Genomic DNA, 23,210 nt, shown 5'->3' on the forward strand with positions numbered 1-23,210 from the left:
ACATTTTCTACAGTTAAGAAGAAAGCAAATATTTGATTTCCCCTGTTGTAACCACCCAGGTGGCTGGGCTGATGACAATATTACACGAGCGAATGCACTGGCTTCTGGTCAAAGTGGAAACCATGAACTTTTCTGTCATGGGGAAGATAACAAGGCAGGCTTCTGACCTAGGCAAAGCAGGTTTGTAAACAGAGAGGAATGAGGGAAGTCATTGACTAAAGTTACCTTTATCAGCAGATGCTGTCAGGTGGGAAGGCTTGAAAAAAGCACTGTCAACCTCAGGATGTGGAGAAGTGGCAGAACTCTTACAGCCTGTAGGCAGAGACACCTGATGAGAGCATCCTGAGAGCAGCACCTGGTTTTCTGTTGAGGTCAAAGAGAAGTCGCAAGTCTTTTTACTTGAGCCATGGGCAGAGGCGCTGCCAATGGAGTCCACGGTATCCTCAGACAATGATGTCTCTGCCAGGGAATTGCCAAGTGATGACAGTGAAAAGCCCAAGGGAGAGGCGGCATCTGCCACCAGGTGGTTCCTGTTGTCCCCCACTGTTGGCACCTGCAGGGGCAACTCCTGCAGCTGTTGCTGCACGCACTGGGTGTTAAACCAGGCAGCTTTGTGCCTTGTGAGCCTGATGTCTAATTGGCAAGGGGGGTGGTCAGTGTCCAGGAGGCTGGAAGAAACCTCAATATTGCCAAAGTCATCGCTGATCCCTTTCCAGGGGTTCACAGGGGAATCCTGCCGGCCCGTAGACTGTGACACCATCTTTCCAGGCTTGGGGCTGATGTGAATCCACTCAAAACAGTTCTCTGATGGTTGTTGTACTACTTGATTAGGGCCTTGAACTCAACACATGGTCAGCTAGGGGGCTGAAGAGCTTTTCTGCTGTGAGCAAGAATCATTCATAATAAATAAGGGTTCAATAGTTGTGACTCCACATTATTTTGAGGAGAAAAAAACAAACAAAATTTAAAAGTTTAAACTTTATTCAACACAGTAAATCCCACTCAGATTTACAAGTCAAAAAATAAATAAAACTATTTATAAGAAGCCATAAAACTAGCAGCATAAAACTAGGGGCCATAGAACTAGCAGCAAACCTAGGGGGCTTGACATTGGGATAGGAAACATAAAAGCATAAAAATAATTGAAGAAGGCCCAAAGGATCAACTGATAAATCACATAAAAATGTAAAACATTCAGATCTACCAGATGATCCAGCTATTCCACTGCTGGGTACCAGAGTACCAGAGGAATGGAAATCATCATGCCAAAGGGATACCTGTACACCCATGTTTAGTGCGGCGCTATTTACAATAGCCAAGAGTTGGAAGCAGCCCAAATGTCCATCCTCGGATGAGTAAACTGTGGTATATCTACACCATGGAATACTACTCTGCTATAAAAAAGAATGAAATACTACCATTCACTGCATCACGGATGGACTTAGAGAAAATTATAAGTGAAATAAGCCAGGCACAGAAAGAGAAATACCACATGTTCTCACCTATTTGTGGGAGCTAAAAATAAATAAATAAATAAATATACAAACATATAAATGGGGGGGGGAGAAGACACAAACACAACAATTTACCGAACTTGTTAAGACAAGTGAACAGATATGATGTTGATGGGGGAAGGGGGTTGAGGGAGGGAAGAGGAATTGGTAAAGGGACAGAAAAATCAACTACATTGTATATCGATAAATTAAAATAAATAAATAAATAAATAATGGAAAGCATTCATATATAAAAATTATTCCGATAAAATTAAATGTTAAATCCAGAATGGGAATACTATCTGGAAGTAAAGACACATTTTCATATTTTTTTAAGTTCTATTTAGTTCTTATATTTCAACAAAGTAGGCAAGTGGTATATAAAACAAGGTGGGAGTCAGTGGGGGTGCTGGCTGGTTAGTTCACTTGGGAAAGTGTGGTGCTGGTAACACCAACGTCAAGGGTTCCGATCCCCACACCTGCCAGCGCCAACCTGCCCCCCCCAAAAAAAAAACAGGAAGGTCAGTAGTACTAAAAACGTTCCTTCATGTAACTTACATTAGCTTTAATGTTTATATTATAATATCAATATAAATTTATTATTGGTTTATAGTATTTAAGGAACACACTGTGAATCTAGAATCCATCTTTAAAATGGCCCACTCACTTTTAAGCTCAGATTTTAGCTTTAGTAAATGAGGTGATGACTAAAATGCTGAAAGCTACATAAACGAGAAGCACTCTTATCACCATAATTACACGCCCAGCAAATGTTTCTTTTTGCTATCTTCCCACTGTCTTTTGCATTGAGAAACTAAAAGAAACCTTCAACAGCAAAACCAAGTCTAGCAAGGGAAAGACGCAAGCAGTCTGTCTTGGCAAGTTTACCCTGAACAAGGGGTGGCATAGCCCATGCACAGTGGTGAATGCGAGTCTTTGGAGGCAATTCCAGAGCTAAATATCATCGCAGTGTACCTAGATAACTCCCACATGTACATCTCTATTCCTGACCTCCCCCTGAACTCCAGGCTAGCTCATCTTACTACTGACATTTATCCAGTAGGAATCACAACCTGATATGTCCAAAACAGACACTGATTTTCCCCCGAATCTGCTCCTCCTCTGCTTTTCCCCATCTCAGGAAACACATCTCTCAGTTGCTAAAGCCTAAAACTTAGGAGTCATCTCTGATCCTATCTTTCCCCACCTTTCCACCTTTAATCCATTAGCAAGTTTGTAGCTAGAGCTACCACCCTGGTCTGAGTCTTTATCTTCTCCCACCTGGACAGCCAGCCACAGCTTCCAATGGGTTTCCCTGCTTCTACTCTTACCCATCCATCACGAACAGGTATTCAGAGAGATTGTAGTGGATTGAATTATGTCCCCCTAAAACTCACTGAAGCTTGAATTGTGAGTTTTATGTATTAGAAACTTAGTCCTTACTGTGACTGTTAAGAGGGTAGGAAATCCTACTAGGGTAATTGAAAGGTGGAGCCTTGAAGAGAGGAGTGGACTGTAGGACCATGCGGTAGTGAATGGATTAATAATGTTGGTCAGGGGCATGGTTCTGAAGACTTTGAAAAGAGAGTGACTGAGGAGGTTACTGTCTCTCCTCTGCCATCTTGCAATGTGATACCCTGCAGCACTTTCACCAAGACCCTCACTATGTGGGTTCTGCGGACCATGGACTTCCTAGCCTCCAAAACTGTAAGCAATAAATTTTATTTTCTCTACCAATTACTCGGTTCTGTGTATTTTGTTATAAGCAACAGAATGGACTAATACAGAGATCAAAATCCCCCAATGGCTTCCCATAAAATCTGGGATAAAATCCAAACTCCTTACCTTGTTCTGAAGGCCTGATGATCCTGTCCTTGTAGACCTTTCTCACTTATCTTCATCCAGTCTCCATAAGACCCAATCAAGAACACAGCAAGCTCTTGAGCCCTATAAGCTCTTTCTCACCCTAGGGGTGCTATTTTAGGTTCCCTCTGCCTGAAATGCTCTTTCCCCAACTGAACACACATCTGGCTCTCTCCCGTTATGTATGCCGTGGTTTATAAATTACTTCCTCAAAGAACTCTTTCCTAACTACCACTCTTTTTTTTTTTTTTTTTTTTTTTTTTTTTTTTTTTTTTTTAATTTTATTTTGTCGATATACATTGTAGCTGATTAATGCTCCCCATCACCAAAACCTCCCTCCCTTCTCCCTCCCCCCCCTCCCCCCCAACAATGTCCTTTCTGTTTGCTTGTTGTATCAACTTCAAGTAATTGTGGTTGTTATATCTTCTTCCCTCCCCCCCCCGATTTGTGTGTGTGTGTGTGTATGTGTGTGTGTGAATTTATATATTAATGTTTAGCTCCCTCCAATAAGTGAGAACATGTGGTATTTCTCTTTCTGTGCCTGACTTGTTTCACTTAATATAATTCTCTCAAGGTCCATCCATGTTGTTGCAAATGGCAGTATTTCATTCGTTTTTATAGCTGAGTAGTATTCCATTGTGTAGATGTACCACATTTTCCGTATCCACTCATCTGATGATGGGCATTTGGGCTGGTTCCAACTCTTGGCTATTGTAAAGAGTGCTGCGATGAACATTGGGGAACAGGTATACCTTCGACTTGATGATTTCCATTCCTCTGGGTATATTCCCAACAGTGGGATGGCTGGGTCGTATGGTAGATCTATTTGCAATTGTTTAAGGAACCTCCATACCATTTTCCATAGAGGCTGCACCATTTTGCAGTCCCACCAACAATGTATGAGAGTTCCTTTTTCTCCGCAGCCTCGCCAGCATTTATCGTTCATAGTCTTTTGGATTTTAGCCATCCTAACTGGGGTTAGATGGTATCTCAATGTGGTTTTGATTTGCATTTCCCGGATGCTGAGTGATGTTGAGCATTTTTTCATATGTCTGTTGGCCATTTGGATATCTTCCTTAGAGAAATGCCTACTTAGCTCTTTTGCCCATTTTTTAATTGGGTTGCTTGTTTTCTTCTTGTAAAGTTGTTTGAGTTCCTTATATATTCTGGATATTAATCCTTTGTCAGATGTATATTTTGCAAATATTTTCTCCCACTCTGTTGGTTGTCTTTTAACTCTTTTAATTGTTTCTTTTGCTGTGCAGAAGCTTTTTAGTTTGATATAATCCCATTTGTTTATTTTTCCTTTGGTTGCCCGTGCTTTTGGGGTCATATTCATGAAGTCTGTGCCCAGTCCTATTTCCTGAAGTGTTTCCCCTATGTTTTCTTTAAGAAGTTTTATTGTCTCAGGGTGTATATTTAAATCCTTAATCCATTTTGAGTTGATTTTAGTATACGGTGAGAGGTATGGATCTAGTTTCATTCTCCTGCATATGAATATCCAGTTATCCCAGCACCATTTGCTGAAGAGGCAGTCCCTTCCCCAGTGAATAGGCTTGGTGCCTTTGTCAAAGATCAGATGGCAGTAAGTGTGTGGGTTGATTTCTGGATTCTCTATTCTATTCCATTGGTCAGTGTGTCTGTTTTTATGCCAGTACCATACTGTTTTGGTTATTATAGCTTTGTAGTATAGCTTAAAGTCAGGTAGTGTTATGCCTCCAGCTTTATTTTTTTTGCTCAGCATTGCTTTGGCTATTCGTGGTCTTTTATTGTTCCATATAAATGTCTGAATAGTTTTTTCCATTTCTGAGAAAAATGTCTTTGGAATTTTGATGGGGATAGCATTGAATTTGTATATCACTTTGGGTAGTATGGACATTTTCACTATGTTGATTCTTCCAATCCAAGAGCATGGAATATCTTTCCATCTTCTTGTATCCTCTCTAATTTCTCTCAGCAGTGGTTTGTAGTTCTCATTATAGAGATTTTTCACCTCCTTGGTTAACTCAATTCCTAAGTATTTTATTTTTTTGGTGGCTATTGTAAATGGGCAGGCTTTCTTGATTTCTCCTTCTGCATGTTCACTATTGGAGAAAAGAAATGCTACTGATTTTTGTGTGTTGATTTTGTATCCTGCTACTGTGCTGAAATCATTTATCAATTCCAACAGTTTTTTTGTAGAGGTTTTAGGCTGTTCGATATATAGGATCATGTCATCTGCAAACAGGGACAGTTTGACTTCATCTTTTCCAATCTGGATGCCCTTTATTTCCTTCTCTTCTCTGATTGCTCTGGCTAGTACTTCCAACACTATGTTGAATAGGAGTGGTGAGAGTGGGCACCCTTGTCTAGTGCCTGTTCTTAAAGGAAAAGCTTTCAGCTTTTCTCCATTCAGGATGATATTGGCAGTGGGTTTGGCATATATGGCTTTAATTATGTTGAGATACTTTCCCTCTATACCTAACTTATAGAGGGTCTTTGTCATGAATGAGTGCTGAACTTTATCAAATGCTTTTTCAGCATCTATAGAGATGATCATATGGTCCTTGTGTTTGAGTTTATTAATATGGTGTATCACATTTATTGATTTGCGTATGTTGAACCAACCTTGCATCCCTGGGATGAATCCCACTTGATCGTGATGAATAATTTTTCGTATGTGTTGCTGTATTCTGTTTGCTAGTATTTTAGTGAGGATTTTTGCATCTATATTCATCAAGGATATCGGCCTGTAGTTTTCTTTTTTGGTTATATCTTTACCTGGTTTTGGTATCAGGATGATGTTTGCTTCATAGAATGAGTTTGGGAGATTTGCGTCCGTTTCAATCTTTTGGAATAGTTTGTAAAGAATCGGTGTCAATTCCTCTTTGAATGTTTGGTAAAATTCTGCTGTGAATCCATCTGGTCCTGGGCTTTTCTTTGTTGGGAGCCTTCTGATAACAGCTTCAATCTCCTTTATTGTTATTGGTCTGTTCAAATTTTCTACGTCTTCACGGTTCAGTTTTGGGAGCTTGTGTGTGTCCAGAAATTTATCCATTTCCTCCAGATTTTCAAATTTGTTGGCGTATAGTTGTTTATAGTAGTCTCGAATGATTCCTTGTATTTCCGATGAATCAGTTGTAATATCGCCTTTTTCATTTCTAATTTTTGTTATTTGAGTCTTCTCTCTTCTTTTTTTTGTTAGCCATGCTAATGGTTTGTCAATTTTATTTATCTTTTCAAAAAACCAACTTTTTGATTCGTTGATCTTTTGAATTGTTTTTTGGTTTTCAATTTCATTCAGTTCTGCTCTGATCTTAATGATTTCTTTCCGTCTGCTAACTTTAGGATTGGATTGTTCTTGTTTTTCTAGTTCTTTAAGGTGAAGTGTTAGGTTGTTCACTTGCCATCTTTCCATTCTTCTGAAGTGAGCATTTAATGCAATAAATTTTCCCCTCAATACTGCTTTTGCAGTATCCCACAGGTTTTGATATGATGTATCATTGTTTTCATTAGTTTCAATAAACTTTTTGATTTCCTGCTTGATTTCTTCTTGGACCCATATGTCATTAAGTAGAATGCTGTTTAATTTCCATGTGTTTGCATAGTTTCCAGAGTTTTGTTTGTTATTAATTTCTAGTTTTAATCCATTGTGGTCTGAGAAGATACATGGGATAATTCCAATTTTTTTGAATTTATTGAGACTTGATTTGTGACCTAATATGTGATCTATCCTGGAGAATGATCCATGTGCTGATGAGAAGAATGAATATTCTGAGGTTGTTGGGTGGAATGTTCTGTAGATATCTGCCAATTCCAATTGGTCTAGAGTCTTGTTTAGATCTTGTGTTTCTCTACTGATTCTTTGCCTAGATGATCTGTCTAATATTGACAGTGGAGTGTTCAGGTCCCCTGCTATTATGGTATTAGTGTCTATTTCCTTCTTTAGGTCTAATAGAGTTTGTTTTATAAATCTGGCTGCTCCAACATTGGGTGCGTACATATTTATGATTGTTATGTCTTCTTGATGGATCAGTCCTTTTATCATTAAGTAGTGTCCCTCATTGTCTCTTTTTATGGTTTTTAGTTTAAAGTCTATTCTGTCAGATATAAGAATAGCCACTCCTGCTCGTTTTTCTTTTCTGTTTGCATGGTAAATCTTTTTCCATCCTTTCACTCTTAGTCTGTGTGAATCTTTATGGGTGAGGTGGGTCTCTTGTAGGCAGCATATAGTTGGGTCCTGCTTTTTGATCCAGTCAGCCAGTCTGTGTCTTTTAATTGGGGAATTTAAGCCTTTAACATTAAGAGTTGTTATTGAAAGGTGTTGACTTATTCCTAGCATTTTATTGGTTGTTTGGTTGTCTTAGGTGTCTTTTGTTCCTTGCTTTCTGATTTACTGTTTGGTTTCTTTGTTTGTTGGTTCCTTAGGTTGTAGATAGTGTTTTTGTTAGCTTGTTTTCTCTTCATGAATGCCATTTTTATTGTACTAGCGGGTTTAGATTTTTCTTAGGTTTTTATGGCAGTGGTAGTTATTTTTCGGGAACCAAACCCAGTACTCCCTTGAGGATTTCTTGTAAGGGTGGTCTTGTGGTAGTGAACTCCCGCAGTTTTTGTTTGTCTGAGAAATATACTATTTGCCCCTCATTTCGGAAGGATAGCCTTGCAGGGTAGAGTATTCTTGGCTGGCAATCTTTGTCTTTTAGTATTTTGAAAATATCATCCCATTCCTTTCTAGCTTTTAGGGTTTGTGATGAGAAGTCTGATGTTAACCTGATTGGGGCTCCCTTATAGGTGATTTGATGCTTCTCTCTTGCAGCTTTTAAGATTCTCTCTTTGTCTCTGAGTTTTGCCAATTTGACTATGACATGTCTTGGAGAAGGCCTTTTTGGGTTGAATACGTTTGGAGATCGTTGAGCTTCCTGGATCTGAAGATTTGTGATTTTTCCTATACCTGGGAAGTTTTCTGCCACTATTTTGTTGAATATGTTTTCAATGGAATCTCCATTTTCCTCCCCTTCTGGAATACCCATGACTCGGATATTTGAGCGCTTGAGGTTGTCTGATATCTCTCTCAGATTTTCTTCCATGTCCTTGATTCTTTTTTCTTTCTTTTTGTCTGCTTGTGTTATTTCAAACAGCCCATCTTCAAGTTCAGAGGTTCTCTCTTCAACTTCGACAAGCCTGCTGGTTAAACTCTCCGTTGTGTTTTTTATTTCGCTGAATAATTTCTTCAGTTCAGCAAGTTCTGCTACATTTTTTTTCAGGACATTGATTTCCTTGTATATTTCCTCTTTCAGATCCTGTATACTTTTCCTCATTTCATCATGATGTCTAGCTGAGTTTTCTTGTATCTCATTCAGTTTCCTTAGAATTATCACTCGAAATTCCTTGTCAGTTATTTCAAGGGCTTCTTGTTCTATAGGATCTAGAGTATGAGATTTATTAGCTTTTGGTGGTGTACTTTCTTGATTTTTTGTATTTCTGGTGTCTTTTTTTTGGTGTTTATTCATTGTGGCAGGGGGTTTCACAGTCCACCGGTTTGAGACTAATGACTAACTAGGATGTTGCTGTGGTTGCTAATTTGGTATGGCTCCCGCCGTGACTGCTCAGTTGGCCTCTAGTGTCTTGTGTGTGTGGTTGCCTCGGGTCTTGGGCTTCTCCGGGGATCCACCTTTCTGGTCAGCTTGTACTCTGCTGGGCTGGTGGATCACGTACCACAGGGTGTGTGATCTCTGTTGAGCTTTCACTTTCTGTACAGGACTTCTCCCCGTTCCGTGTGCTCTGGCCCAGGCTGTTAGATCGTGCAGTGGCGACCCCACTGGGTGTGTGGTTTCTGTCGAGTCTCCCCCCTCTGTGCACACTGTGCTGGGCTGGGGCGTGTCTTCTGCACCCCTCGTCTATCAGCTGGGCCTTCAAGACCCTGCTCAGCACCGCCTCGCCCAGGAAGTCTATCAGGTTTCTGCTAGGCACAGACAACCGGTCTCTCTGGGTGCCTTTGTAGCACTGTGTAGATCTTTCTCGGGTCTTGTTCACCTTTGTATCCCCCCGGTATAAACCGAGTCTAGTGCCCGCCTGCAGCCTGCTCTCCGGCAGGTTCAAGCGGACCTGGGAACTCTCCTACCACACTATTCCCAACCAGAAATTCGTTAGGCTTTTTTCCAAACTGGTGGTCGCAGAGATGTTATCTGCCTCCCAGTAACAGGAAGTTTACCGGGGCCGGAGTCCAGGGTGTGGTGGAGTGACAGTCGGCCCGCCCGTACTTTCTAGCCCTCTCAACACTGGTCGGGACGCCCCACACCCCCAGCCCCGCCAGAGAACCGCGGAGGGAGTGGGAGAGGAGGTCGGCCCGCAGGGTCCGGAAAGCCCCGTGCCAGGCCAAGCAAATGGGCTCAGTGATGGCCGAGCAGGGCGGAGCTGCCCGCACCTGGGAAAATGGAGGCAGCACCGGGGCAGTGAGTGGCCTGGTGGTGCAGGCGGGAGCCGCGTGGGCCAGGGATCACTCACAGTGCTGTGCCAGGTCGGGCGCTCGCTCTGTCTCTGGTTTGTTGCCTTCCGTGTTCTCGGCGCTGCCGCCTCGGGCTGTTCAGTCGCGGCACCGCTCGGGCGCTCCCAGGAATCTTCTTTAATGCCGGCCTGAAACCTCGAATCCTGAATAGGGCAGCTGGCCGCCTTCAGTGCGGCCCCAGCCTCCGGGATCCTGGCTGCATCCACAGCAGCCCTGGCGCCGTGTTCCCTGTTTCAAGACTCGCTTTTGCAGCTAAGAATCAGTTCTTTTCCTGCTCCACACTTCAAAGCTGTTGCCTGTAAATGAGGCAGCCTCTCCTGCCGGGGGCAAAGTGGCGTTGAGCCCCCACGACCGGCCAGCAGCAGCAGTCCTCCCTTAAGAGATGGCCAGAGGAAGGTCCACAAGTTTCCCGGCTGCCTGAGGCCCAGTGGCCACCTTTTCCACCTCAGCTACTCCGCGCCAGCCGCCGCAGCCGCCGCCATCTTGAAACCAAATCCCCTAACTACCACTCTTAAAGTAGTTTCCTGGTCACTCCCTATCACATCACCCAGCTTAGTTTTCATCACAGTAGTGTTCACTTCCTGATATCTTTTAGCTCTTACTGTCAGTCTTCCCCTCCCCCACCTAAGTCTATGTTCCACGAGAGCAGGGGCCTTGTCTGTTCTCTGCCAGGTTGCGTCCCCCATACCTACAGTTGCACATGGGGGCCCAATAAATGCTTATGGACTGAACAAAAGATCCAACAAAGTGGAAGTAAAGTCAAGAGCTACAGAAAAAATGTTGGTGGTAGGTACAGCTGCCCTATTACTGGGGCAGAATTATTCATATAGGTATAGAAGTGAATCCATGTTTCCCAAAGACAGGAAATTTTTCATCCAATGCTTACAGTGATAAAAGTTCAAATAGACCAAAAGAAGGTACATAAGAAAATTGTTCTTAAAAGTCCTTGGGTTTTATTAATTTGGAGGCCCTCTATTCTAGGTCATACCTCTTAGAGTGATACAGATTAATATATGTCTCTCTCCTGAAAACACCACACAAATCACAAATGACCATTCACAACATATCACAGGACATGTCCATTCATGTTAACTGCCAGAACTCGCTACCCCAACTGCTTTATTTTCCTTCTCCTGACTTCAAATCCCATGTTGTACCCCAATTTCTCTATATCACACATCTTTTCCTTTCCACTAATTTTGGATTTTATAGCTACAAAAGGAAACCATGACCACACTTTTATAAAATGCCCCAAACACAGATACCTAGAGTGTAGTGGATTGAATTATGTACCCTCAAAACTCTTTGAAGCTTGAATTGTCTTCCCCAAGTTTTATGTATTAGAAGCTTAGCCCCCACTGTGACTTTTAAGAGGGTAGGAAATCCTATTATGGTAATTGAAAGGTGGAGCCTTGAAGAGATGATTGGATTGTAGGACAGTGCAGTAGTGAATGAATTAAAAATGGTGGTCAGAGGCTTTAAAAGAAGAGGAGAGTCTGTCTTTTGCTCTCTCTGCTCTCTCTGTCCCCACCACCTCACAATGTGAGACCCCTGAGTCACTGTTGCCACCACCAGATGGACTTTGGACTTTCCAGCCTCAGAAACTGTAAGCAATAAATTTTGTTTTCTTTATAAATCACCCAGTTGCAAGTATCCTGTTATAGCAACACAAAACGGACTAATACATAGAGTAAATAATAAAGAGCTCTCATCACACTGAACCCCACCAACCCTACTTCATTCTCAGAAATAACATTGTTAACCATTTTATTCCTTCCAGATCTTTTCTATGAATTAACATACATATGTTAGGTCAGAACATATGTTTTGTTTTCTTTTTTTATACACATATATGGCATCATACTGGACATATTCCATAATTTACCTTATTTTTCTCTCAATATAGTATGTCTTGAGGATGTATCTGGTTATTCTTCCATCTTATCACTTTCTATGGTATAAATGTATCATAATTTACTTAGCCAGATCCCTACTGACGAACATTTATTTTCAGTTTTCACTATTATAAAATATACATCAATGAACATCTTTGTTCATGTCATTTTTTGTTCACTTTCTTTTACTAGTTCCTTTCTCTTACTAGTTCCAATCTTAGTCTGCATCCATAGTCCATGATACCTCATTACTTCCAAGAGAATAAAGCTATATAAGTCATGGTTACACTCAGTTTTCTACACATCATATATCTTTTGTGTGTGAGGGAGATGATTATAGATGTAAAACCACATGAAAGATATGTGATCTCAAATGTATATTTTAATCTGTTTTCTATAAACAGATTAAAGTCAATTGTTCAAAGAGAATAATGTTATTTGAGAGCCTCTTATATACAAAACTGACCTAAGTGCATTGAGCAAAAAATAGGCTTCCTGATAAAAAGCAGTTTTCAGAAGCAGGTGCTTGCTCTACTTCCTCAGAAAGGTGTTATTGCTTCACACGAACAACCAGCATGTGTTAGCTTTGCCAGGTTATAAAATCAGAACATTTTAGAACTGAAATAGTGCCACAAAGATCCAAAACCATGTCTAAGCCACAACTGGGCAGTGGCAGAGAGCAGACAAAAAGCCAGATTAGACTCTCATAGGGAGCCTGAGTTTCTCTGATAGGTAGATTCACACTGAGGAGACAGCAATACTTGGAAACAATCAAAGTCCAGACCCTAGTGACAGGAGGGCAACATCTCCAATTTTTGATTTTTAAGGCAGCAGGTAATTCACAGTGTACCATCATACAGTTGCTGGGTGTGTTGCTTGTGGCGAAATTGTTTGTAGTCTGTCAGTTACTCAATTAAAAAATATTTATTGAGCATCTACTACATGCCTGGTATTGTTTTGTTTTGCTGACTAAAATAAGCTTCCTGCCCTGCAGTAGCTTATGATCTGGTGGAAGGGAGACAGTGAACGGACACACACTCATGCATTTCAGGTACTGATAGGCAGAAGGTAATATGGGTCTCAGCAACACTTGGCATCTTCTCAGCATACTTCCCACCATTATAAATGAGATCCTTTTGATTCCAGAGGAGAGGGTGTGGGGATGATAGCTGGCTTCAACCTACCCTGTCGTCTAGCAGGTTTTTGACTCTGCCATAGGAAAGAATTCAAGAGCAGAGTCACAGGAGAAAGAGGAAGCAGGTTTAATGTAGTAAAATAAGGAACAGATTTCACAGAGAAAGTGTTGCCTAGCTCAAGACTGGGCAGGGCCCACACCAAGTTTAATACGGAAGTAAGAAGTACACATTTAGAGTTTAGTACCAAGTGTAGGTTGGCTCAAAAGAGTGAGCAGCCAACCATTAGAAGATTATCACAAAAGTAAAGCACGCACAGCTCGCCAGCGAAGTGTGGGTTGGCCCCAGAAGAAGTGGGCAACAACCCCACCTTCTTCCAGTGTTCAACTTTTAGAGTTTTGCTATCTAATACATATTCATGCTACCTAATGAATATTTAGCTAAGGAGGTGGTTCCCGGTTATGTACCATAGTCTTGCACATGCTCAGTTGGTCTTCTTTTAGGGCATGGTCATTGGTCAAATTCTATCACATGCACAGAACATATTGAAGAATATTCTGTGCTCTTTGGTACCTCTAGTGGAAGGTCATTCAAAGGATAAACTCCACTTTACTGAGCATGCTTGGTCACTGAGGTTGTATAAGCCTGTACAAATTCCTTTTACTGAGGATGCTTAGGTACTGGATTTGCATAAATCCACCTCTTGTAGTCTTAATTTCCTCATGTTGGTACCAAAAATAGGTGCAATAAGCAACAGTAACTCTCCTCTAGGGAAGACCCTAGAGGAGGGGCCTGAGACCTCAGGGAGTGGCTTGAAACCCAGAGGTGTGTGTCCTGAAGCCCAAGCCCAGGGAAACTGAGTGCCTCCTATCTCCCTTTGAATCAGAGATGCTGGGGTACACAAATAAAATCAATTTCCAAGAACATTCTAAAGTAAGAGAAATCAAGCCTCAAATCTTACCATCATTCCTACTGATTTTCCTACTGGGATCAAAGGGTAAGCACAGGCCAGATTACTAGTTAACATATATGCAGCAGAAAAGGCCCAGACAAAGGAGAGACTCCAGGATTCCCCAAGCCAAGTCATTCTGACTCTAACAGTCACCTGCCCTGTTGGGAGTGGCTACATCTCTACAGCCATCATATTGACTGCATAGAGGAGGGACAGATGCCTCAGTTGGGCAAGAGCCACCACTACAGTGACCTCACAAAAGTCTTTCAGACCATAGCAGCTAGCACTTGGATGGCAGAGCAGTGTTTGCTCCTAATATCCCTAACAGTCTTAAAGCCACTCCATGTACAGGCACAAGCACATCAGACTTAGAATTTCTCTTCCCCAACACTAACTACACACTGCATGCATAATGAGGGTCATCGGGGTAAGGACCCATCTTAAATACTACCTTCTCAGTGAGGCCTCCCCGGTCACCTGATCAAAAATGGCAGCTGCCCCTTCCCAACAGTCCCTATCCCCCTTTCCACCTCTATTTCTCTCCGTAGCACAAATCTCTATTTAACCTCAATGACTAGTGCCCATTAGAATGTAAAATCTATGATGGCACCTTTTTAAAAAAATTTATTTTGGACACTGCTTTGTCCCCAGAACCTAAATAAAACCGTGGCAATAATAGGTGCTCAATAATTTATTCTCTGAGCGTATGAATGAAAGAATAAACTAATGAACACTACCTAAATATGGTTATGTTGGTTATTTCTGTTGCCCAAGGAAAGAAGTCAGAATGGATGCCACCCTTTAGAAGAAATCAAAGATCACGGCCTAAAATGTCTGTTAATTATTTCCTTAGAATAAAGGAAGTAGAGAATAGGAATCACAAACGAGAGTTGAGGTAAAAGATAAAGTCATTTTTAACAATTTTATTATATCTAACTAAGCACACCCAGTAACAGACAAATGCGAGTGAGCAGAGAACAAATGAAACTTTAACCAAGCATGGGAGCTGTTTGACTGACACAGTTTCCCAGAACCTTGTCCCATCTCTCTCAGGATCTACTTCCCCTCATGCTTTGACTTTAAGCAAAGATTCACATCCCCAAGGAAGCTGACAGACTCTAAAAAAACTATTACACTTCAAATAGAAACCATCCATAAGCCCCATAATTTGACTCCATAGCTTCCACAACAGTGGCCGGGAATCAGAGAAAAACTGCAATTTTCGTACAGCTGCACCTTCACGGCAAAATGTGCTCAACAAGATGTGGTGACGAAAGCAGCAGGAAGGAAACTGTCATATTGCAGTAGCGGCTGGGTGGCATCACGTGGACTCCTCTCCAACGGACGCAGCCTTTAGCAATGACCTTTAATTCTGAAGGTGGGCTGTCAGAAGAACGAGGAGGAAGGACAAAAAGCAATTAAGAGAAATAGAGGGCTGGCCAGTTAGCTCACTCAGTAGAGCGAGAGTGTGAGGCTCATAACACCAAGGTCAAGGGTTCAGTTCCCTGTGGCCTGCCGCAAAAAAAAAAAAAAAAAAAAGAGAGAGAGAAATAAGTAGGTGGGTAAGAAGGGGAAGACCCAACAAAGGCAAAGATTATGGAAAACTAGATATTTCACCAAAAAGAACTGCAGGGTTGCCATAAACATCCAAATGACTAACTTCCTATGATCACTGCACATGTCACATTTTCCACCCTCATTCTACACAATGATAACTTATAAATATTTCAGGTGCTATTATGCCAATTTGAGAACTGAAATGGAGACCATTAAGGGACTTACCCAAAGTCTCACTATTAGTAATTAGCAGAAGTAGGATAAAAACAAAAGTCTGACACCTGATCCTAAGTTCCTTCCACTGGCATTCACCTGTTCCATGTGAGCTGAAATTAGGACACTTTCAATTTTATTAGCAAAGTGATTTTTAGAGTTTTCCCATCAGATTTGTCATAAAACATAGGATTAAGGACCTTCTAGCTATATTTGAAGTCTCTGGAACATTTGTTCCCAGAATTTAATTTTATAATTACTCCTACTTGCGTAAAAAAACAACAATAACAACAAAAAAAACCCTTTGCATATACATCTCCAATATAAGAATATTTATTTATAAGCCTTACATATGACACCTATTCTAACATATTATGTAATTATAAAGCATATGTAAAAATAACATTTTTTTCTTGCTTTCCAATGAATCACCTTATGCTCTAAAGGTACATACTCTCCACTTTGGGGACCACTGCTCAAGTAATGTTCTACTTAAATACCTTATACATAAATAGCTATAACAAACAAAAACAGAATTACACATGAACATAATGAGATAACTAAGTAAGACTTCAAAAAAATATTAGAAACATCCAAAGGAATGATAGGTACCTGCACTTGAAAGATGGCTCAATTTCTGTGTTTGGGCAAAATGAAAAGGGGTGCCATATTGGAAAGTGGCCTGGCAGTTCTTCAAATGGTTAAACATACAGTTACCATTTGACCTAGTAATTCCACTCCTGGATCTATACCCAAGAGAAATAAGAATATATGTTCACATAAAAACTTACACACAAATGTTTATAGCACCATTATGTATAACAGCTGAAAAGTGGAAACAACCCAAATGTCCATCAACTGATGAACGGATAAACAAAGTGTGCTATGTCCATATAATGGAATATTATTTAGCCATAGTTAGAAATGAAGCATTTATTCATGCTACAGCATGGATGAGCGCTGAAAACATTATGTTAAGTGAAAGAAGCCAGACACAAAAGACACTTCATATTTATATGAAATGTCCAGAATAGGCAAATCCATAGAGACAGAAAGTAGATTAGTCGTTGCTTTGGGTGGAGATGAGACGAGGGGAATAGTTAAAGGGTACCAGGTTTCTTTTGGAGGTGATAAAAATATCTCAAAACAGCTACAATAATAGTGACACATATCTGTGAATATCCTAAAAATCACTCAACCGTACACTTTAAATGAGTGAATTGTATGGACTGGGAATTCTACCTCAATCTCGATGCTTTAAAAAAAAAAAATGAAATAGACAGAGGTGTCCATCTTCCTACAATAAGATCAAGGAAGATCAGAGGGAACTGGTATTTCACGGGCTCAAGGGATTAAAGCACAAGCTTTAAGTCAGGCTATAAACAAACATACGGAAAGGACAGGAGAAAGTTAAAAGGGGAAGTAGAGAGTAGATAAAGGAAATACTGAATAAGTGTGTGTAAAATAGGTATGGAGAAGAAAGAGGAAGTAAAAGTAAAATTGCCACATTAGAACTATCTAGAAAAAAAATCCAGGCCAGGTGGAGACATCGTCATCAGCAATGATGGCTACCAGCAACTAGGAACCAACTCCTGAGCCTACACGGAGGGCTTCGGGCATCCACCCTTAGCTTTAAACCAGCTCTGCAAGGAAGGGCCTACTGCCCTGATTTACAGATGGGAAACAAAGTCAAAGAGGTTAAATATTGCAGCTTTGTTTTGGTAAGTGCTTATCTTTAAAAAATATATACAGGAGTACTTAGAAATAAGTGATAGAATTTCTTGAGTTTGCTTGAAAATGGTGCCAGTGGGGGATATGAATGAAACACAATTGGTCATGTTGATAATTGTTGAAGCTGGCAGAAGAGAGGTTGTTCATTTTACCACCATACCTACTTTTAAGTTTGAAATTTTCCATAGAAAATTCCCATAAGTAAAAGTTTTATTTTTTACTAAAAAATTTATTTTTATTTTTTACTAAAAATGTTGAAGGATCTGTCCCTGTGTCCCTAAGTGACCTGTCTAACTTTCTTATCTAGGACCTTGACACTGCTACACCCCTCTGCCCCAACACCCCTCCAGATCTTTATTCAAATATTACCTTAGGACTGAGACCTTTCCTATCACCTTTTTAAAAACCACATCCCTTCAGGAATGCACGATCCCCATTTACTGCCCTATTTTTCTACAGCATTCAACTTCTTACAACTTCCTCCTCATAAGCTTATAACTAACACCTATATAGCATTTACTTTGTGCCTGGCACTGTTCTAAATTTTTACACAAATATACACTTATTATTTTCTTATCCTTTCATTAGGTCAGAATCCTTCAAGGTGTTTCAGATTATTATCAAACCTAGCCCAGCCCCCAGTGAAAATGAACTGTTTGGTTTCTACACAGCAACACCCAAACGGGAGCCAGAAAATGCAGTGAAGATTGTTAAAAGCATCTTAATTAAGAAACAGTCGATGTGAGCAAAACCCACAAGTCCAAGTGGCATTACTTGGAAAAACAGAAAGTAAGAAACTATCATCTTTATATTCACAGTAGAAGAGAAGACACTTGAAGTTGATCAGTTGTTTGTCCTTTACTAAGGCCAGCCTGTTTGAGAAGCTGTTTTTAAATGACCAAGACCCAGGAGGCCAACCCATACTAATCTAGCCCTAATTCCTGAAGCACAGGAGTGAAGGCAAGACCTTTAAATCTCATGGATCCAAACATCTCTCCAGAATATAGATATTCACCAAGCACAGAATGGCTGCCAGTGACATTGACAAGTTTACCTCTCAGAACCTAAATCTGCATAATCAAGAGTCTAAACTAAGAATAGGCAACCAAAAAATAGATATTTATACAGGTTCTAGGGCTGAATTGGCCTATGACAATTCAGTTTTTCTGTGAACATATTTGACAATTGAGCTGCATTTTTAAAAATATTCTTAAAATATGCATATATAACTTTCTTTTCTTTTCTTTCTTTCTTTCTTTTTTTTTTTTTTTTTTTTTTTTTTTTTTTTTTTTGATGGCTGGACAGCAGGGGGATCCAAACCCTTGACCTTGTTGAAAAAATGCATAAATAAAAGTTCAAGTCTTCTCACCAGATTTAAAGTGGCCATCTCAAAAGCTGTCTTCTAAGAACAATTTCTAAATAGAGAATAGGAAAGTACCCTACATATATTTTTGGAACTCAGCTGTTTTCTGATCCACTGCAGTTTGTTGGAATAAAAAAATGTAGAAGAGCATAGGAGAAAAAATATCTTCACTTTCCACTTTTCATCACCTCAAATCAACTAGAGAAAACACCTGCTGACCATGGGTACTTTTCAACATTACCTGCCAAAAAAACTTTGATGTCTAATTTACATTTATCTCTTTTAATAAATGTAAAGCTAAGCATTCAATAACAGAACTAAAGCATTTTTTTAAACAACAACAAAGAACCGTACAATTTTTCAATATAATTGTTTGGCAAATCACATTGAGTAGTTTATTTCAGCTTTTATTCATTTGCCATTGCCCTGCCTACTGTTATAGATGACAAAAACACCTTAATCTGAAACTCCTTACACTCTGAGAAGTATTTTCACAGTTCAAATGTCAGGTTCCAGTAAAAATAAAGCACTCATTAAATATGGGATCATTATCACTACTTTATGGATCAGAAAACTGAGACCCAGGAAAAGGAAGTAAAGCAGTGACCACACAGCCACTCAGAGGCATGCTCAGGGTCCAAACCCTGGAAGCTAGCTCCAGAGCCCCTAGTCTTACTCTCCATGTCCCTCTATGTGGAATATACTAAAAAGCATATGTACTTCACAGGGCCTGGTTTTCCAAAGTTTTGCAGTTTCAAATATTGACCTTGCGGAGGACTGGAAACTTTCCTCAGGCTATAAGTCTCTGGTGTAAGATAAAGATTTGTGGCACAGCAAGGTTGCTGGCTCAAGGACAGACTAGTTACTGACTGTTATGTAAAGATACTGAGAAATTGCTGTAAGATCACTTAATTGTCTACTGGAATGTCATCTGGCTTGTTTCACTGAAAGTTACCAGCCTATATTGTTAAACTATAATCCCACCTATGTTCTCTTCCTGTAACTTCCTGGTCTGGAAATAAATGCAGGAAGAGAACCCGAATTCTGGGTTAATTTCCAGAGGAAGAGATGCCTCTTGCTGCAGGGACCCAGGGAAGTTAACCACTTCAGGGCTTCTCACTGCTCAGAAGAGATGGGCTTTGAATAATCCTTTGCATCTCTGTCACCCAGGGGAAGTGGGGTGACAAATCTGTGGGGGGCAAAGCAACACCTCTATATGTGGAATAAAACATGGTACAGAAGTTAAAACACACACACACACACACACAAATCCCACTAAAATATAATTTTCATATTAATCTGAGAGGAATTATTTACTTATTAGCTGTGTGACCTTGGGCAAGCACTTAACCTCTCTGTGCTTCAGTTTCTTTACAGGATTGTTGTGAGAACTAAATGAATTGTAGCATGTGTATCTCAGTCTAACACACAATGTTCTACGCAAGTTAGTTTTATTATCACCATCATTATTATTGCATGAAGACTCACAGTTCAGTACAAAACAGCACAATTAAGGAGAGCTAGTTTTAGTTCCCAAACTCTTAACTGAGTCATCCTTCAACTCCTTTTAATTAAAATGGGAAAACCAACCAGAGATCTTATTGGGTACCATGAAAAGATACAATATGATTACCAGGCACTAGCATTGCTCAAGTTTATAATCTTTGTAAGTCTGGACATCTCTGGAAGGCTTATCTAAGAACAGCTTAAATTTTAACACAACCAACCATGTGAATCTCTTCTTTCCATATTAAGAAATATGAAAATTTTCTAGATTTAGTAACAAGGAAAACTATTCAAATAGATCAGTGCTGTTACGTGGGTGCCTTCAGATGGGTGGAAAAAAAAAATGTGACAGCAAGCAATGTACTCTTTCCTTAGCTCTAAACTTACCTTCTCAACACCATTCAAATGAAGTGCTTCCTCTTGGATGTTTATCCTTCGCTCTGACAGAATTTTCCCTGTGTCACAAAACAAGAACTCAGAAGGCCAACAATGTTTTCAGAGTTAAATGGTTGCATAAAAACTATGCCTAAATCAAATCTAATGCCCCAAAGACTACGACCCTCAATTTTCATCAACGTACCTAGCACCCCCGCCCCCCCCCCCTTGCGCAGCCCTAAAGAAGTTGATGAAAACGGCAAAGTTCCTGTCCTCTGATGTCACACTATGACGAGCAGTTTCACGTGGCAGTGCACTGAAGACGAACTGCAACAAAGGACTGAGATGCAGACGAATCCACGGGGAATTTGACCGCAGTGATTTAGCAGGACTTCGGTCGCAAGCACCCACGGCGCGGTCAGGGTCAGGAGGGCGCGGTGCGGTGCATGCGGTCGTGTGGCTTTCCCCGAGGCAATCTCGGCAGGTGAACTTCACCTGGGGCACTCTGACCAAACAATACGCCACGCTTTCACACTCCAACCTAGGAGAAGCTCCGTTACAGAGCGAAGCGTTTGTTTTGCCACCAGATAACCATGGATTGGGGTGTGTTAGGGAGGGGGCCCTGGCAGTGTGTTTGCGCGCGTTTGGGGAACCGAGAAAAACCACCGAGCCCAGAACACAGCGCCTGGGACGAGGCAGGCTATGGGCTCACTGAGGGTGACCCTGCACAAAAGTGCACTGCAGTCCCGCTCCCGTGCCCTTCGGGGCCCAAGCCCAGTCGAGGGTCGCCCGCGCTTTGAAAAGGTAACGCCGTAAATGCACGTCACCCTGACGAGGAGCCCCTTCCTATAGTTTCCAAGGGGCCACGCCTCTGCCCTGATCCACCCTGAGATCCTGGGTCTCCGCTCAGCACGGCCTCCCTGGCGCCCTTCCCACCACCCCCACGTCGCCTGCTGCCCCCTCTTCCCCATGTCCCAGCCGCTCCCTGTCCCCCGCCGCCCCTCTCTCGCCCACCAGCCCTGCCCACCTCATCCCGGCGTGGAAAGCTGCGCCAGGGGAGCGCGGCGTGTCGGGGCCCGGCTCCCCCGGCTCCTGGCAGCGTGCCTTGGTCGCCGCGCTCCCCAGAGCTGCATGGAGAGGCAGCGAGCGGGGAGAAGCGACGCCCGAGGCCGCCACGCCCCGCGCCCTCCCCACCTCCCCCCCCCCCCCCCCCGGAGGCTGCAGAAGGCGAAGCGCCGCTCCCGGGCTTGCTGCGCGCAGGGAGACGCCGCCGACTTGGAAGGCACTTGGGTCCCTCCCGCTTCCACACCCCCGCTGCCGTGACCAGGCCCTGGGCGACGCGGGCCGGGGGCAGCCGGGAGCACCTGTGCGCCCCTCTTCCCGTCCTCCCCATCTCACCGCGCCCGGACCCCAACCGCGCTTTCCGGAGTCGAAATGAGATCAACGCAGACGTGGCAGAAATGAGTGCCCAACCCCAAACGCCCCAAGCAGCGGTACTCAGCATCTAGTACAATTGCCTGAAGTGAAGAATGAGTAATTTGGATAAGTCTGCACTGAAATCAGGGGCCCACCTGGGACCTGCAACTTACCCGGGCCAAGAGCTGCGTCTTTCCCTCAGCTGGTGACCCCACGGAAAGCCCGGCTCATTCAGAGGACTTCACGGTCAGCATTAGTCCAATCTACTCGTCACTTTGTCCTCTTGCAGCGAGGGCTTGGTATCCCATCACAGGTGTGCCACGGACAGTCCCGAGATCGTGGTGGTGCGGGGAGAGACTGCCAACCCAGTACAGAAAGTTTTCACAAATAGAAACCTAAGCCCTGTTAGTAGAGCTGAGTGCACGAGCTCCCTCTGCCCCTAGGGGGCTCAGCGCGCTCTCAAAGTGCCCACATTTCTCGTGGGAAATCATCTCCGAGCTGCCTGAGCTGGTAACAACATGTAGGTGAACTGGTCCTGGCTTCCTTAGAAGAGTCCCTTGTGCTCGGTGAAACCAAATCCCATCGCATTCCCCTTGGCTTGGTCATTTCCAGGTTGTGGAACAAAGGCACTGGTATTTCAGACCCTACTTGCCGGGTGTCTCTGGAACAGCCCGTTCCCTGGCACAATCCTGGCGTGGAGTGGTTAAGGGCGGCAGCACGTACTAGGCGTTGCCTTCTTCAGATGAAGAAATTAAGAATCGATGACAAAGTCACATTAATACTAGCTGCCAGTCACCCCACTTTTTGAGGGCAGTCTATTTGGACCTTAGGCTTAGACCTGAAAGAACTTTGGATATTTGGAATATCTGGAATTCCAAAAATAGTATTCCAGGAATTCAGGGCACCGGAAGGCCCATTGTGAAGGTCTTGCATTAAACAAATTGGAAGGAAACGGGTTTGGGTGCGTGCTAACATTTGTGGAGTATCTGCTACGTGCCAGGTACTTTTCCTAATTATTTAAACAACTATCAACTTCCCTGAGAATAATAAATCATTGTTCCCATTTCACAGAGGAGGAATCTGTGGCTTAGTGAGGTTAAATAACTTGCCCAAGGTCACACAACTGATAAGTAGCACAGTCACATTTTGAAGACTGTTGTACGTGACACCAAACCTATGTCCGATTTCCAAGCGAGATCCTGTTTCAGGGATATTTAAAAGGAACGAAG

General features: G+C 42.1%; 1 protein-coding gene across 3 annotated transcripts in view; it reads right to left on the reverse strand.

Moving 5' to 3' along the window:
• RUBCNL (rubicon like autophagy enhancer) overlaps positions 1 to 22,510 on the reverse strand; it is a 45,400-nt gene extending 22,890 nt beyond the window's left edge. The window contains exons 1-3 of one of the 3 annotated variants that reach the window (XM_063102431.1): positions 22,155 to 22,510; positions 20,578 to 20,645; positions 226 to 877 (exon numbers count right to left, since the gene is read on the reverse strand). In XM_063102431.1, coding sequence (XP_062958501.1) covers positions 226 to 760 — 535 coding nt within the window. In that variant the 5' untranslated portion in view covers positions 761 to 877; positions 20,578 to 20,645; positions 22,155 to 22,510. Of the gene's footprint in view, positions 1 to 225; positions 881 to 20,577; positions 20,646 to 21,592; positions 21,682 to 22,154 lie in introns of those variants that run through there. The other 2 variants (XM_063102430.1, XM_063102432.1) reach the window with 2 other exon arrangements.
• Positions 22,511 to 23,210: the final 700 nt, after the last annotated feature.

Source organism: Cynocephalus volans, chromosome 7 (assembly GCF_027409185.1).
Source record: "Cynocephalus volans isolate mCynVol1 chromosome 7, mCynVol1.pri, whole genome shotgun sequence".
NCBI lineage: Eukaryota > Metazoa > Chordata > Mammalia > Dermoptera > Cynocephalidae > Cynocephalus > Cynocephalus volans.